This window comes from Octopus bimaculoides, chromosome 10 (genome assembly GCF_046866305.1).
Source record: "Octopus bimaculoides isolate indiv1 chromosome 10, ASM4686630v1, whole genome shotgun sequence".
NCBI lineage: Eukaryota > Metazoa > Mollusca > Cephalopoda > Octopoda > Octopodidae > Octopus > Octopus bimaculoides.
In genome coordinates, this window is record NC_142937.1 from 6538384 (window position 1) to 6554561 (window position 16178).

At 36.8% G+C, this 16178-nt stretch overlaps 1 protein-coding gene across 2 annotated transcripts in view; it reads right to left on the minus strand.

Moving 5' to 3' along the window:
• The window catches only part of LOC106881389 (vesicular inhibitory amino acid transporter), a 45808-nt gene that overhangs the window by 1051 nt on the left and 28579 nt on the right, over positions 1-16178 (minus strand). Inside the window, exons 2-3 of one of the 2 annotated variants that reach the window (XM_014931765.3) lie at positions 14845-15044; positions 11000-11735 (exon numbers count right to left, since the gene is read on the minus strand). In XM_014931765.3, coding sequence (XP_014787251.1) covers positions 11000-11735; positions 14845-15044 — 936 coding nt within the window. Of the gene's footprint in view, positions 1-2225; positions 11736-14844; positions 15045-16178 lie in introns of those variants that run through there. The other variant, XM_014931763.3, reaches the window with a different exon arrangement.

Consider the following 16178-nt stretch of genomic DNA (forward strand, 5'->3'; position numbering starts at 1 on the left):
TCATAAACTTGTAGGTAATTCTGTAACAATTTCTTGTTAAAATCATTTAGTCGTCAGGTTGTGGAGGAAGATATACTGCTCATGGCTTTATAATTTCTGCTAGACTGGTGGGGGTCATTAATTGTACTCTAAAATCTTTGCATGTAAACACCTGCGGGAAAGATATGAGTTGAGAGGGAATTCCCGCTGGCCGGTGTTCTGGAAAGGAAGGGCTGAGCCAAGTGATTAGTGTGTGGCATTGTGGATTGGACACAATAAAAATGAAGAGATATGGCTCATGGTTAAAGAGGTCGTGGTGCGATGATGTTTTCTTGATATGAGTACTGTTTGTGTTTTCTTGCTGTTGAAAGGAGATAAGATAGGTATATCTCCATTGGTAGACGTTTCCTACCTCTGGTCATGAAGTCAGCGTGTATTTGGTGTGCGGTGTCTTGATTACGGATGGATCACGCATGACTGGAAAATGTTATGAAGAGGTGAAAAGTAGTTTCGTCTGCGCCAGAGGAATGTTGTTGGATGTGGCGGCAAGTCATTGATGCATAGAAGTAAGAAAGTGGGGGACAAAAACTGGATACTTGGGGGTACGCTGGAATTGATAGAATGAGGAACAGAAAGAGCTCCGTCAACATATGTGGAAATTGTGCGATCTGATAGGAAGCTTCAGATCCATGAGGGTAAGAGACGGATGGAGATACGCATGCTGGGCACGGTCAAAAGCTTTGCTTTTCATCAAATTATTCCAAGACGAGAGTACACTAGCAGGTGGAAGAGGAAACTTTACTGATGCTCATTAGAGAGAGAGAAAGAGAGAGGGATAGATAGATAGATAGATAGATAGAGAGAGAGAGAGAGAGAGAGAGAGAGAGAGAGAGAGAGAGAGAAAAGTTGTGAGAGGACGACATTGTTAATGGTTGTCTCCATTACTGGAGAAATATTAGAAGTGAGTGCAATAGGGTGATAGTTGGCAGGTTCAGAAAGGTTACTTTCTTGAGGATGCGACACGCTGCAGAGAGGAAGATATCGAAAAGTTTGGTGAGCCAGGAGATACCTCTGGGGTGCGATGTTTGAGAATAATGGGGAAGGAGACACCATCAGAATTGATGTCTCTGGTTTGAAGTGACCAAAGGTACTTTTGCATTTGCTGTCTGTGTATGCAAGATGGTGGACTTGAAGGAGTCGAAAGGGGGATAGAACTGGAGGAAATTTATCAAGTGTGTGCAATGTGAAGGTGACTGAAAAGTAGAGATGGAAGGTAGACGCTTTCTCAGTGGGCTGCTGCTCACAGAACCGTTATTGTTGTGAAGTGGGACGAAAGAGGATTCTACAAAATTACAGTTTGGAAGGCGAGATAGTCTTGAAGTCATTTTTCGCAGTTCAGATAATGGCCTTGCATTTGCTGCGTTGCTAGGTAAACACCACTTAGTTTTGCGGAGTGGAGAGATTTTGTCAGGTCTGCGTACCAATCATTTTCAGGACTTGGGATACTGGATTTTGTTGTGTATGGGATGCCTAGAGAGAAAATCTTAGTCATCCGCTGACCTGTTTCAAATAACAAGATAAAAATTTCTGATTATTCAGTTTATTTGAATAGCTCTAACAGAATACTAAATCTGAAGTTTCTCTATAGAAAGTGTGTGTTCAGATGATACGTGTGTTTGGATAACTGTGTTTAAAATTGTCTTCGGTGTTAAAGTATATTTGTTCTATTTACAAATGATTACTTTCCAAACAGCCAGACATAAGTATTACATGATACATTTCAGATAGTCCTTTGCATGCACGTGGGCATTCGTACGTTTTGGGTAGATTCTATATTTATTTCGTGTTTCACAGTTCTGTTATATTGCTATTTTAATGTGTGCGTTTGCTTCTAGAAAATATATTCACAGTGTTATTTTTGTGTAACATTTAGTAATGACAATCAACGTGTTTTCTGTACAGAACTCATTTTAAAACCCAAATATAAATAAATTTTCTCTTCAATTTGGTAAATTCAATGAACACGCTTAAACATTTAGAATTTATAAACTGGCTTCCAGAGTTTACCATTAAAAGAAAGCATAACAGAAATCTATTCCAGCTGTCGTTTTCATTTCAAAGCGATATTTGAAATTTAAATTTTATATTTGGCAAATTTTGTTACAGAAATTGTGTTCACACCAAACAACATATTTTTTAATTTATTTTTGCATCATTATCAAATCATTTTTAACGCAAACACTTAATATAATTTCAATTCCTTTATTAAGATCGAATCAGATTGGAGTTTTCAAAGAGCAATACTGTATATTTATTCCTAGAAGACAATTTTCAATCCGTATAAAGCTTATTAAATCTGGATAAACATTGCTGTACATAATAAATTATAAAAATACTTGCCACGAGTGAAGTCACGCCTATATAAACGTTATATTGTTGATTTATAAATGTTATTTTTGTTTGAATACTCTTGCCTTTTGCAGTGACAGATTGCAGTAAGATATGAGAAAAGAAACAAAATATTATTTGATTATGCTTCATTAATTGTTTGGCTGCTGTTTCTGATGCTAAGTCATTAATCATATTTGAGGAAACAGAGGATAGCCGTTGAATTCAAGAACACTACTGAGTTGGAATAAGGGAAAATTGCGATAATATTTAATTAAATGAAATGTATGGATGTCTAGAAAGCATGAAGAAAGTTATTTGTAAGAGAAAATGTACTGAAAAGCACACAGTACGTATTGTGGAAAGAAGGAAGAATATGCTTGTCTATTGAAGCACACGACGGAGTTCACGGGCGTCCAGCACAACAGAGGATGTTAAAGTAAGAATATGAAAAAAGTACGGTTCTACATTGGATCAGCAGTTGGAAGCAGTTCGAATTTGAGTGTCGCTTTCTTCGATTCATTTTAAAATTTGGGCCACTCAGAGGCATCTTTATAATTATAAGGATAATGCTCCATATAATACACATAATATTGATTTCAAATTTTGGCACAAGGCCAGCAATTTCGAGGGAGGGGTGTAAGTCGATTATACTGACCCCAGTGCTCAACTGGTACTTATTATCGAACCCGATAAAATGAAAGGTAAAGTGGACCTCTGCAGAATTTGAACTCAGAACGTAAAGACGGACGAAATGCTGCTTAGCATTTTCTCCGGCGTGCAAACGATTCTACCAGCTCACCTCCCTAATGCTCCTTATAATATTTTTAGTGATCTTTACTCGTTCACTTGTAAAACATTTTTAAGCCTCTTCACATATCTCTACGCCCAACCACATGAGTGTGTATGTATGCATGTATATATATATATATATATATGGGAGAATATACAAAAAATAACAACAGACGAGGACAGGTGGTGTAAATAACAAAAGTATATATTAGTATGACGCTCGGGAATACGGAAAGTCTTTGACGTTTCGAGCTACGCTCTTCAACAGAAAGAATACGGAGACAAGGAGAAAAACACGGAGAAAAAAAATTGAATAGTAAGGAAAGTAAGGTAAAAAAGGATGATAAAGGAGGTTTACAAAAGTGGAAAAGTTCAAAAGTTTTTTAGACGTCGTGGTATATTGAAGCGATTTCCAATCAGAAGATGGGTCCAGTGTAAATCCGTGGGTAGGAGAGGTGCAGCCGGAGGGTATAAAGTTCAGAATCAAACAGTCCAGATCCAGAAGGAAAGAAGGTAGAATCCAAAAGTTGGTAGTGTGTGATGAGAGGAGACAGGATTAGCTGGTGCTATATATATATACACATATGGTCATGGGTTCAAATCAGACTGAAGTCCACAGATGCATATATATGTATGTATGTATATATATATATATATATATATATATATATATATATATATATATATATATATAATATGTATATGTGTGTGTGTGTGTGGCAGAGTCTTCAAACATGCCTTCTATAGGGTCTTGTCTGATGCAACCTCACTTGTTGATCCGCCTGAATCCTCAAGCGAGATCAACCGAGCTCATGGATGTTATTCAACCAGCTGGTTCATGGCCTACTCCTGGGTCTCCAGCCGGTTTTGATTTTTTGCCCGTAAAACCTGTCCAACGATTTTTTCCTGAGACATGCTTTCAACATGTTTGTGGTATCGGAGCTGTAATCTCTCAGTTCAGAGAAGCAGCGACTCTACGTGGGGCGCTCTTCTGATCTCCGAGCTATGCACGTTATCGAGTAACGTTACTTCAAAGTCCCTTTGGAGGAACCTCATCTCGGCTGCTTGTATTCGCGATCATATTCTTTCAGTCATTACCCAAGCTTCACGACCATGTATGTTATATATTTATTAATTTTTAGCAATGAAAAGACCACTCCTAGTTAGAAAATTAGGCTGGCATGAAAATTGCTTAGATTTTTCATGGAATTACCTAAACGCCCGTAAAATTTTTCACCTAGAAAAACTCACGTCTTTGTTGTAAAGTTATAATTTATATATGTATTGTTTTTTATCGTAGTTCATGAACAAAGGCAATATGTTTCTCACAAGCCAATCACTAGTTCATTACATTTCTGACGGAAAGTGACAAGGATATATCATAAAAATTTCGGCTTCTCAGCGATGTTTTTTAACGAAAGAAAGATGCGCACCTACCTACCTACCCACCCATCCACCTACCTACCTACGTACCTACCTACGTACCTACCTACGTTCATACATACATTGCAGGAGTCAACTCGTGTTTGGATATTATCATTTCTTAGACACAATACTTAGCAAATGTTTTCTTGCCGCAGATGATATTTGCAACGACTTCAGTCAATCATATCATGTCAATAAGTTGGATATTTCAGTTTATCTGCTGGAATTTGTTCATTTGGGTCGTATACTTTGAACTGGCGTTTTAACTCAGCTTCCGAGCAGCATACTTTATTATACAAGCCACATGCAAAATCAAACCAGAATATTATATTGATTTTCGAAATTATGTGTTCCATCATGCCGTCCATGGCGAAGTTAATTCGCATTTGAAACTGCTTTAAATTCTTTTCAGGGAATGATTCTGCAGTCTCCATACATCGTGCAAAAACTTTTAGTTCAGTATACACTCAAACCATTAGCAATCGGACTTCTCCAACGGCTTGAAATTATTTTTTTTACTGTATTTTTCAGTCAATCTTTACGCCTTTCCTAACGCTTTCCCTAATTCAGCACATCATTGTTTCGGTAATACACTATGTTTCAGATGAATTATATGACCAAACCACTCAAGCCATTGTTTAATGAAATCTACATTTGACAAATGATCTCATTGCAGCACTTTGAAAAGATTATCATATTGTACCGCGAGCATTGCTGGTGAAAGCGTTCTAGAAGCTGAAGATATCTGTTAAATGTTGTCCACGCCTTACACGCGTATAACGATACTATAAGCACACATGCTTGATACACAGCTATTCTTGTGCTGGTTTTGATATCTGACTGTGGCAAAAAAAACTTTTCCTAACTCACTGAATGCATCTGCAGCTTTTGAAATCCTGTAGCTGATTTCTTTATCAAGGATTGCAAAAGTGTATTACCGTGGTATACAGACTTATTAATTAGAGGTATATATACTTATGGAATTCATAAATTATTGGAATGGCAATTCTGTAAGATGCTGTACCAGATGTATCTTTACAACTAAACTTACTCTAGCTTCTCAACGTTCATTATAAGATCTTCCTTTATAATATACCGTATAAGTAAAAGCATGTTCTTCTATTTGGCTTCCTCAGACAACCTTGTTTCAAATAAAGTAGCAATATCTATATTGTAGAACATGAATTCTTTGGCAATATGAACAGTTCGCTACTTTGTTCGATCTGAATTTAAGTTAAGTTATATTAAATCTCTGAGCGAAAAATAAACAGTAACAGTGCGGAATCGTAAAGTATATTTGCCAACTAAATGTGGCCACATTTAGTTGGCAAATATATTTTAAGATTCTGTACTGTTACTGTTTATCTCTCGCTCAGAGATTTAATATAACTTATCTCTCTCTTTTACGAGATCAGAGACAGTGTGTTGCTAGAAGAAGGATATAGTATTTTGCGAGTGGAATGAGTTCTTCATCACTAGTCAGCGATTAACACACATTTTATTTAGTTTATTGGTATATTATTTGGTCTCTTTTTACTTCGTCCGCGAGGAAGAAGACAACTGCTAGTTGCAAATTTGCTGGTCAGGTAAGCTTTGTTTGGGCCATCTCTTTTAGGTCCTTTCAAATTAATAGATGATTAACGATATACTTAAAAAGAACAGTTCGCTAATTGCAGATGCTGCCAAACCTGCCAATTTCCAGACTTTAGGGAAGACGCGACTAGTATCCAAAGCGTACACACAGGTTTGCAATTAAATGCTCTCAGTTTGTTAAGCCCTTATAATTCAAGATTCATCACCGCTTCTGTTTGTGTTCTACGAAGTCCCGAGCAGGAAACTATTTATAATGAATGAAGCGTGGACAGAACTGCACTAACTTTTCAGAAAGAACGGTTTTCCTTTGAATGAGCCGACATTGATTAGGAAGAGCAGAAACTGAGTGATTCCCAGGCTTAATATTAGACTACCTCTCTTCTAAACAGGTATTCTGAAAAGAACTTACGATGTATCACTCTCAAGTAGTCTTCCAGCAAGCGCGTTCACTATTTCTAGATAGTCACTGACCTCAATGCTATTTTGAATCGTCCTTTTGTCAGATGCCTGGTTTCTGAATGAAAGAATGAATGAATACCGACGCAGTTGAACAACCAATCCCAACCAGTTGGGATTCACAGTACAGGTTGTAGTATTAATCCTTTCGATCGCTAAATACGAAGCATAGCTCGCCAGTCCTGAATCAACATCTCATCCATGTACGCCAATCCACCACAAAGTTACTCATTTGCAGCTGAGTGGACTGGAGCAACGCAAAATGAAGTGTTTTGCACCAGAACACAACGTACACCCAGTCTAGGAATCAAAATCATGATCTCACTAGGCCACTCGCCTTCACCTACTAAGTTTCTAGTCGTTGGGTCTCGAGCAGCTTTTCTTATCAGATTGCTCGGGCCAAGGGAACGGTTTAATTGCCAACGGCCTGATTATGTGACAGATTGTACGAGATTATATTAGTAATAGAATTGTTATATGACAGGCATGCAAGCAAGATGCAATGTGTGCGATAGTACATACATGCATGCATGCATACATACACGCATTCACACACACACATACGTACACACATGCACGTATATATATATATGTGTGTGTGCGCCGTACATACGTGTATATCTGTGGCGGCTTCCTATACAGTTTACGTCTACCAATTTCCATTACAAAATATTGATTATCAATTGACCCAAAGATTCACCAAAGGATTCACCCAAGGCTGGAGATACTTTCCCAAGCTGCATCGCAATGGAACTGAACCCGGAACCAAATGTTACGGAACAAACTTCATGAACACATAGCCATAGTTGATGGAAGTTACACTTTGAATATTTCTCAACACTATGCTATTAATTTCCGAACATAAAATACGCTAAAATATGCCTGGAACTTTCTGTATGCATTCACAGAAAATAACCACAAGAACACGCCCAATGCTATAAATACATGTGAAGTTCATATGATTTATTATTAACTCGCTTCCCAACTCTTTGTGTCTCTCTTTTTCTTCCTCTCTCTCTCTATATATATTTGTACACACAACCCTTCCACACACACACACAGATATGGATTAAAAGTGCTAAGCTGTTATTTATATAAACTTATTTTTTTCGGTAACCAGTTCAAATACGTTCGAGACATATTCGAACCCTAAGAAGGCCATTCACTGCATTTTGTCACGGAAAAATATTCTCGAGGAAGGAGATAATAACTGTGTAATGCACACACACACACACACATACCACACACACACACACACGGAATTTAATGTCAATAAGATATGTCTTCATTCAATATTAACACAGGATACAGAAGTTCTATTTAAGTTCTTCGCAAATATACCAACTGTACTCAGAAAGAGTACATTATTTGATGGCATCTGTTGCACCGAACGTTTCGTTCCTTCAGTATGCTTTAATTGGCTAACATCATAGAATTCTTGTTGAGGTTTCTTAAATATGTGCTTTGGTTATAAAAGAATATGGTTAAAGTTTTTATAACCTTTCCTAACTGCAGCACGTCTTTCGACAATTCCAAGATGCCACGACTCGAATCAGATAAAGGATTCTTTAAAAATCATGACCATACGTCAACGGATTGAAAAATACAAGCTTTGCACAACAGGAGGAGCACATGTTTTATGGGTTTTACAATGCCTAGTATCTGAACATTAGAACTGAAATATTTAGAAGGCGACCTCATGCAGATAAATATATCATTGCTCAGTAGAAAATTCTGCCATCGCTAGGCTTCTACTCTGACAGACACTGGCAAACCTCCACTATGGACACACACGCATACATTTGATAGTTATCATTCTAAAGTCCACTGATCTTTCTACAATTTGATACTGAATTATATATATATTCAAACACTCGGGTTAAATACATACATACATAAGTACGGACGTAGGTACGTAAGTGTATATGTATGTGTGTGTGTGTGTATTTCATTGTGTGTACATGAGCACGCGCGCGTGTGTATAAATATCCATTTCATGCCAATTTTTATGAACGTACATTCTTTACAATTCGACAAATGTAACTTTTAAAGTAAATGAGTTATCATCCCTTGTTCACGTTTTTTTCGTTTAGAGTCTTATATTTTGTGATACATCTGCCCTTCATGTCAAATTTGGCTAGATTTCTAGCTCCCTATATATATATATATATATATATATATATATATATATATATATATATATATATATATGTATGTGTGTGTGTGTGTTGTGTGTGTGTGTGTGTGTGTGTGTGTGTGTGTGTGTGTGTGTGTGTGTGTGTATGGAGCCAGAAAGCTTAAGAAGACAAGCAAAAGACAAGAGCACTGAAAACACATTGTGTTAGTAGTTTGAAATATATTTGAATTACTCAAGTTTAAAAACCACAAAAAAAAGCATGCCTGATCGTTCAATATAATGATTCTAAGTTGTGAGACAACCACAGCTTCTAAACAAAGCTATTATAACACCGAGATCTCGTCTAACAGTTGGTTTCTTCACACAATCCAAATTAATACAGACAAGATTTGCACATTATTACTTGACAATCAGCCTTATTTAGAAACGTTAAACAAATGACTCTCGATCCTAAGATCATAGTTTCAATTCCCGGCCAGGGAGGCGCTTTGTGTAAGACATTCTACTTCACGTTGCTCCAATTCACTCAGATGAAAATGAGTAACAGCTGCAGCAGGGGCTGAATTCTGCGACGGACTGACGTTCCGTTTCGGGAAAAAAAGTATTGTACTCTCTTCATTTTTATGCCATGGAAAACCAAGTTAATTCCAGCCTAATTATCCTAGCTAGTGACAAGCATACACACCCACGGACATGTATACATCTCTACGGATCTCTCTCTATCAATCAATCAATTTATCTCCCTCTCTCTCCCCACCTCCCTCCATCTATCTATCTATCTATCTATCTATACATGAAAGGTTCAGAAAACATTATTCAGAACTTCACTTGTCAATCTTCGGATCTACCGTCCGAAGATTGGTAATGAGAAACTCGGAGTAACAGTTACTAAAATTTCCAGCTTCTAATGAATAAGAAAGAACTCTATGGTTCGTTTTGAGGTCTTACTTTTACATTTCTTGTTCACACAATCTTTTGCTGCAGAAACATATATACAAAAATGCGCTGTGTGCAATTATGAGTCAACAGCTCCTTCGTAGACAAGCTTCACGTGGGATTTTGTTAACATTGCTCATTTATTGTTTTCTGTTTTTCTTCACCTTTCCTTCTCTGTTTCCACTATACACTCATTTCAGAAGAAAGACAATGTCGAAACATAACTAATTACTTCCGTTTCTCTGAGTCTAATAATTTTGATCTTGAACTCATCCCATCTTCTTGTTTCTTTTTGTGTGTTTTTTTTATTCTTTTGTCATCTATTTACACACATGCATACATACATATAAAATAAACCACACTTACAAGCACTCACTCACGAACACACACATATGTTTATGTATGATAGTACACGAACCTCACAATGTACATCTGGTAATCGAGGTATTTAGTCGCTGAGTGTGCCGTACAACTAAGCAGAAATTAGTTGGGCCTATGACTAGCGTCTATGTACAATATATAAGCGGAAATAATGGCTCTCGAATATAGCTAAATAAAGAATAAACAAACAAACTTTTAAATGTTTGTTGAATATTCACATTAATATGATGATTAATGTGAAAGTATATTTAGAAACTATGCAGGCCACTGATAATCTACATATGATAATTAAAGATCGCATTCAAGATATCTAAGCCGAATTTTTCTTTCAAAAACCAAAGCAATAATTTAACATTATCTAGAATTAATGAAATTTCTTTTTAACAATTTATTACTATTGAGTGTTCAGTATTCATTTTCATCTTAGAGGAGGGATTGCAGGATATAAAATGCATAGAGCTGTCTCTTGATTTTGACAAAAATATAGAAACTCTATTCTATACATCTTTTGAAGAACATGATATATCAGTAAATAACGGCAACATCACTATTCAAAGTCAAAATGCATGAAACCAAAATATTTTAAAAACAGATATATTTTGGAACAGCAATAACATATGTAAAATCCTTAGCCTATAGACTTTTGTGAAAGTCCCTCGCATGAAATGGTGTTGTTGGTATACCACGGAAAGCTAGACTAAGTGCCCTGAAAGAATAATATATTCCAATGGAACCTACAACAACGCCGATTATAATGATACTGATATCTAATACTTTTGTGTACCATGGAAGTATTTTGCCTTTAATTTTGATATGAAAGAAACACGGCCAAACAAAAGAAAGCATAGTGCCAGTGAAGCTACCAATCAAACCCATAAGTATTGCGAAATGAGGAATAAATATAGCCATTACCATTGTTGCTAGGACAAGACCAATTCTCAGACATCCTGCCCATATTTTGAGGCGACAGTTCTCGTCAAAACAAGAAGGAAAATAAGTCGAAGGTTTTCCGTTGAAATATGTAGTCTGAATCATCTCCACAGCTGCATAGTATGGAAGTGGATAGGAAAGAGTGGATTTTGCTACAAGAATTAAATTGACGATAATCTTTAGGCCCTGAGTTGGTAAATTATTTGTGATCACTTCCTGCGTTCCATTTCCCCATGTTAAGAAACAGATATACGAGAACAACACTTTGAAAAATGCTGCTGCGATGTGAGTCCAATGCATCATGCAGTGAAACCGGGAACGATCTTCCATGTTTTCTTCTAGTGTTGGTAGAAATATTTGTGAGGTATAGCTGAAAACTACAATACCAATGGAAATGGGGAATGTCCAAATATCAACTTTAATTTGGACTGTTTTCCACTGCCATTCGGAGGCCCGTGTAAAGCAAAAAATTAAAATAAATGCATTAATTGCCATATGAGCCATGGTGCACCAAAAACTGAGCCAAGAGACACCACGCAAGGACTTTAAAAAAGCGTAGCTCAGTAGCGGAGTTGTTGCAATCATTATCCAGAATGTGAGACTGATAGGCGACTCAGGGAAACTTCCCAAAATCAGTTCCCCGCTGAGTAATACGTACAGAATGCAAGTCATTAGTAATTCTATCAGCTGAGCGACGTTGACGATCTTACCACCGAATCTGAAACAAAAATATTAAAATGTAAGGATTTGGTATAAACGAAAAGACATCATTTTAAAAGCAAGTTAAATTTGAAAACAAGTAGAATACATTTTCTTTCAGCTGCCATAGGAATAGAATTAATTTATTTTCACTATGCTTAAAACACACACACACACACACACACACACACACACACACACACAGAGTTATAGAGGGAATTGGGGCGGAAAGGCAATCGCTTATACGTTTCCAAGGAGCTTCAAAAATGAGTGATCTGATTTGGCTTTAATAGGAATCGAAACCGGCACAATAATAACTTAAATGTATTCGACGACGCTCACTACACGCGCGCGCACACACACACAAACACACACACACACACACACACACGAGAGTGGGCAGAAAAGTTCATCATCTAACTTTGAATGAGTGATGCTAGAGCTGTGAAATTTTGCATGCACTAATTTCAAGTTTCCTTAATAACCGCATTGTTTCTTTTCCAGGTAACTCGAAATCTTACTATTCAAAGAAGACTTCAAAAGTAACCCATAGCGACTTCTCTTGAAAATGGACAAAATTTGGCATCGTGGTGCTACGAAGCACCGGCAGAAAAACGGTTTGGCCCCCAAGGACATGCATGCTGACATGGCTGCTATATTAGGGAACGACACTCTAGCTTTATCAACAAGGCAAAAGTGGGCAGCTGAATTTAGGAGGGGAAGGGAGTCTTGTAGATAACTCAAGGTCCGGACGTACTGCAACTACCACTACTGAGGAAAACATTGATCGTGTTCAGCACATGGTGATGGATGGCGGCCGTTTGACTATAAATCAATAGCCAATTCCATGAGTATATCTCATGAAAAAGTTGAGAATATTTTGCACAATGAACTTAGCATTGTGGAGGCGCAACGGCCCAGTGGTTAGGGCAGCGGACTCGCGGTCATAGCATCGCGGTTTCGATTCCCAGACCGGGCGTTGTGAGTGTTTATTGAGCGAAAACACCTAAAAGCTCCACGAGGCTCTGGCAGGGGATGGTGGCGAACCCTGCTGTACACTTCCACCACAACTTTCTCTCACTCTTTCTTCCTGTTTCTGTTGTACCTGTATTTCAAAGGGTCAACCTTGTCACACTGTGTCACGCTGAATATCCCCGTGAACTACGTTAAGGGTACATGTGTTTGTGGAGTGCTCAGCCACTTGCACGTTAATTTCACAAGCAGGCTGTTCCGTTGATCGGATCAACTGGAACCCTCGACGTCGTAAGCGACGGAGTGCCAACCACTACCACCACCACGAACTTAGCATGACGAACGTTTCTGTTCTGTGGATACTACATCTTCTGACATCTGATCAAAAGCACATAGGGCTGATCACATCACAAGGAAATCTGACATTGTTTGAAGCAGGTCCACTGGTTTCGTTGAACGTTTCCTAAACCAAGATGAGTGTTGAGTTATTCACTTTGAGCCAGACAAAGAGACAATCCATATAGTCATATTTTAAAAATCTATTTCCGAATGAATTGCATATTAGCAGTTGACAGCACCAATGCACATGGATTTCATTTGGTGGGATTCTTTTGCTCTGGAAAATTCTCTGAAAATTTCTGTGAGAGATGAGCTCTACACTGATGCGCTAATTATTGATTGCATATTATTTGATTTGATTTAAGTATTTTGATTGAACATTTGTATGAAAGATAAAATATTAAAAAAAATTTTCAAAACAGTTCTCTGTCGAATAACTTATGAAAACTTCATTTTCCAGAATCGTAATATGTGATGTTGAAGGTGCGTGGCCTTGGAGTTAGATCGTTGTACTCATGATATTAAGATCATAGTTTCGATTCCTGAACTGGGCGGTGTGTTGCGTTCTTGAGCAAATGCTTAATTTCACGCTGCCTCAGTCGACTCCGCTGTAAATGCACAACCTTGCAAAGGACCATCAGGAGGAATGTTGATACTTCGGTCACTCATACATTATGAAAACCAGATAACCGGCCCATTGTATCTTCAGGTTCAAGACTGAACTATTTAATATCATGTGTTTAAAATATATACCCCACCTGCTCCCCAACATCATAAAAAATCGAAAACGTTATAAATGAAAAGGTTGCGGCTGGTTACGTATTCCAAAATGGAGAATGGATGAGAGAAATGAAACAATTAAAGTTTTGAAAAATGGGTTTTTGCATTATTGTAATTCTCCAATGTTTAAGACGTGGTTATGAAAAAAGTGGAAAAAAATACCTGTCAAAAACAAAAATAAAAATGTTACCAGATGGAACGGGGAAAGGAGTAAAAAATGGAAATTACTGAAATTCTGAATTTTTGTTTCAAAATCGTAAACATCTACGATCAAAAAAGAAATCCGAAGAAATTTCCAGAAAAGAAAAGATGTGTTGGTGATAGCGATGAGTGGAACTATGACTCTAGACTGCAAAATGTTTTATAAACACTCAGGATTTTGCAAATATGAAGTCCTTGTGATAAAATTTAGATATAAAATTTAGTATTGCGTTTGTTCTATGATCCTTAACATTTTTTTTCTCAGTAAAGAAACATTTTAAACTGTGACACAGAAAGTAACGTGTTGTATCTGCCCTTATTATTTTAGTTTGCGTTCTGAATTCATTTACTACAAAGATTTAATTTACTTCTCATTTCACCCAAGTCGCGAAAATTAATAATCGTGAACATGGGTCGATTGAGTGAATTATAGCCTTCACCAAAAAGTTAAGAGAAATCAATATTTTTAACTGTAAAGATGCGTCAGCAGAAACCTAAAGCTTCGGATTCCATTCTTGCAGAATTTAGCTGTACTTTTCCAATTCTTCACCCTTTCAGTTAAAATTACAAGATTTTCATTCTCGTGAGGTTTTATAAAATGTAATATAGTTATTAATTCAATTAACTATGCAAAATTAGTCTTGGTGCTTTATCGAAAGAAATGTTTAACCGTAAGTAAAATTTATATAAAGTATAAAAATTATTAGTATAATGATTTGGTTATAGAATGAATATATCTGGGAATCATTTAATTTTAAAACACAAGGTTTAAAGATTCTATTAAATTTTGAGCAAGACAAAACTGATATTTAAGAAATATATTACCAAATACTAACCTTTTTCCCATGGCTTCTTCAGCAATTTCCACGTAGCTGTGTCTGACACGTACTAAATAACCATTTGAATCTACTTCATACAGACATTCCACCAATATTTTACCGGTATGACAACAAATGTAGGCCACAACAATCATAGATACGAGAGCCCAGTAACCTCCTTGGACAACAGTGTAGGGAAAACTAACTATGAACATTCCCTACAAAAAAACAAAAAAAAAACAACAAATATAAGCAAAAAAGTAAGCAAAAAAAACAAAAAAAAAACAATTTTTTTCTTAATTACAATTCATATCAGCGGTAACTTCACAAGAAAAACAATAGCAGTTAAGAGTGTTAAAGAAAATATTGGAAATTTTGCTTACATTAAGTTGTTGTTATGAAATTTGAAACTGCTTGAATGGTGGACATTTTAGAAGTACTTTAATTATAGCTACACTGCATCAAACGCATACATTCGTGCTTGCACATATTAACGTACGCACACACACACGCACGCACGCACGCACGCACACACACACACACACACACACACACACAATACTACCTTTAAATCCGTCGTGTATATATATATATATATATATATATATATATATACACACACATATATATATATATATATCTGTATATATGTATGTGTGTTTGTGTGTCTGTGTTTGTCCCCCAATTGACAATCGATGCTGGCGTGTTTAGTCCCCGTAACTTAGTGGTTCGGCAAAGAGGCCGATAGAATAAGTACTAGGCTTACAGAGAATATGTTCTGGGGTCGATTTGTTCGACTGAAGGCGATGCTCCAGCACGGCTACAGTCAACTGACTGAAACAAATAAAAGAATACCTTCTACGGATTGCTCGAAGCTTACAGACTTCTTACACCTTGTCCCTTGGATCTTACTGTTTATGCAGAAATGACTTCTAACCTTATCCCGTACCATCCAGAGCGACTAAGATTTAATACGTTCAAAAGTTGTGACTTTAAGATTGCTGTAAAGGCCATTACTAATATAGTCAAATTGTTAAGACAGTCTAAATGCAGACATTTAGAGCCGTTATAGAAGACCAAGCAAATTTTCAAAATTTCGCCCCACTATTCTTTAAAATTTACCTAGAAATATTGGTAAGAGAAATTTCAGAATATCTTCTGATTCAGAGACATATAACTGTGCTACTGTATTTTACAATGACGCCCTAATCAGAAGCAGCTTCACCGATAGCATAGATTTCATTCCTCCACGCACATTCCCGAACAGTATCAGATAAACGAAAGCTATAAAACTCTCCTTTCAGTTTAAATGTCAGTTCTAACATTATCCGATCATTTCTAAGTGAACCGTT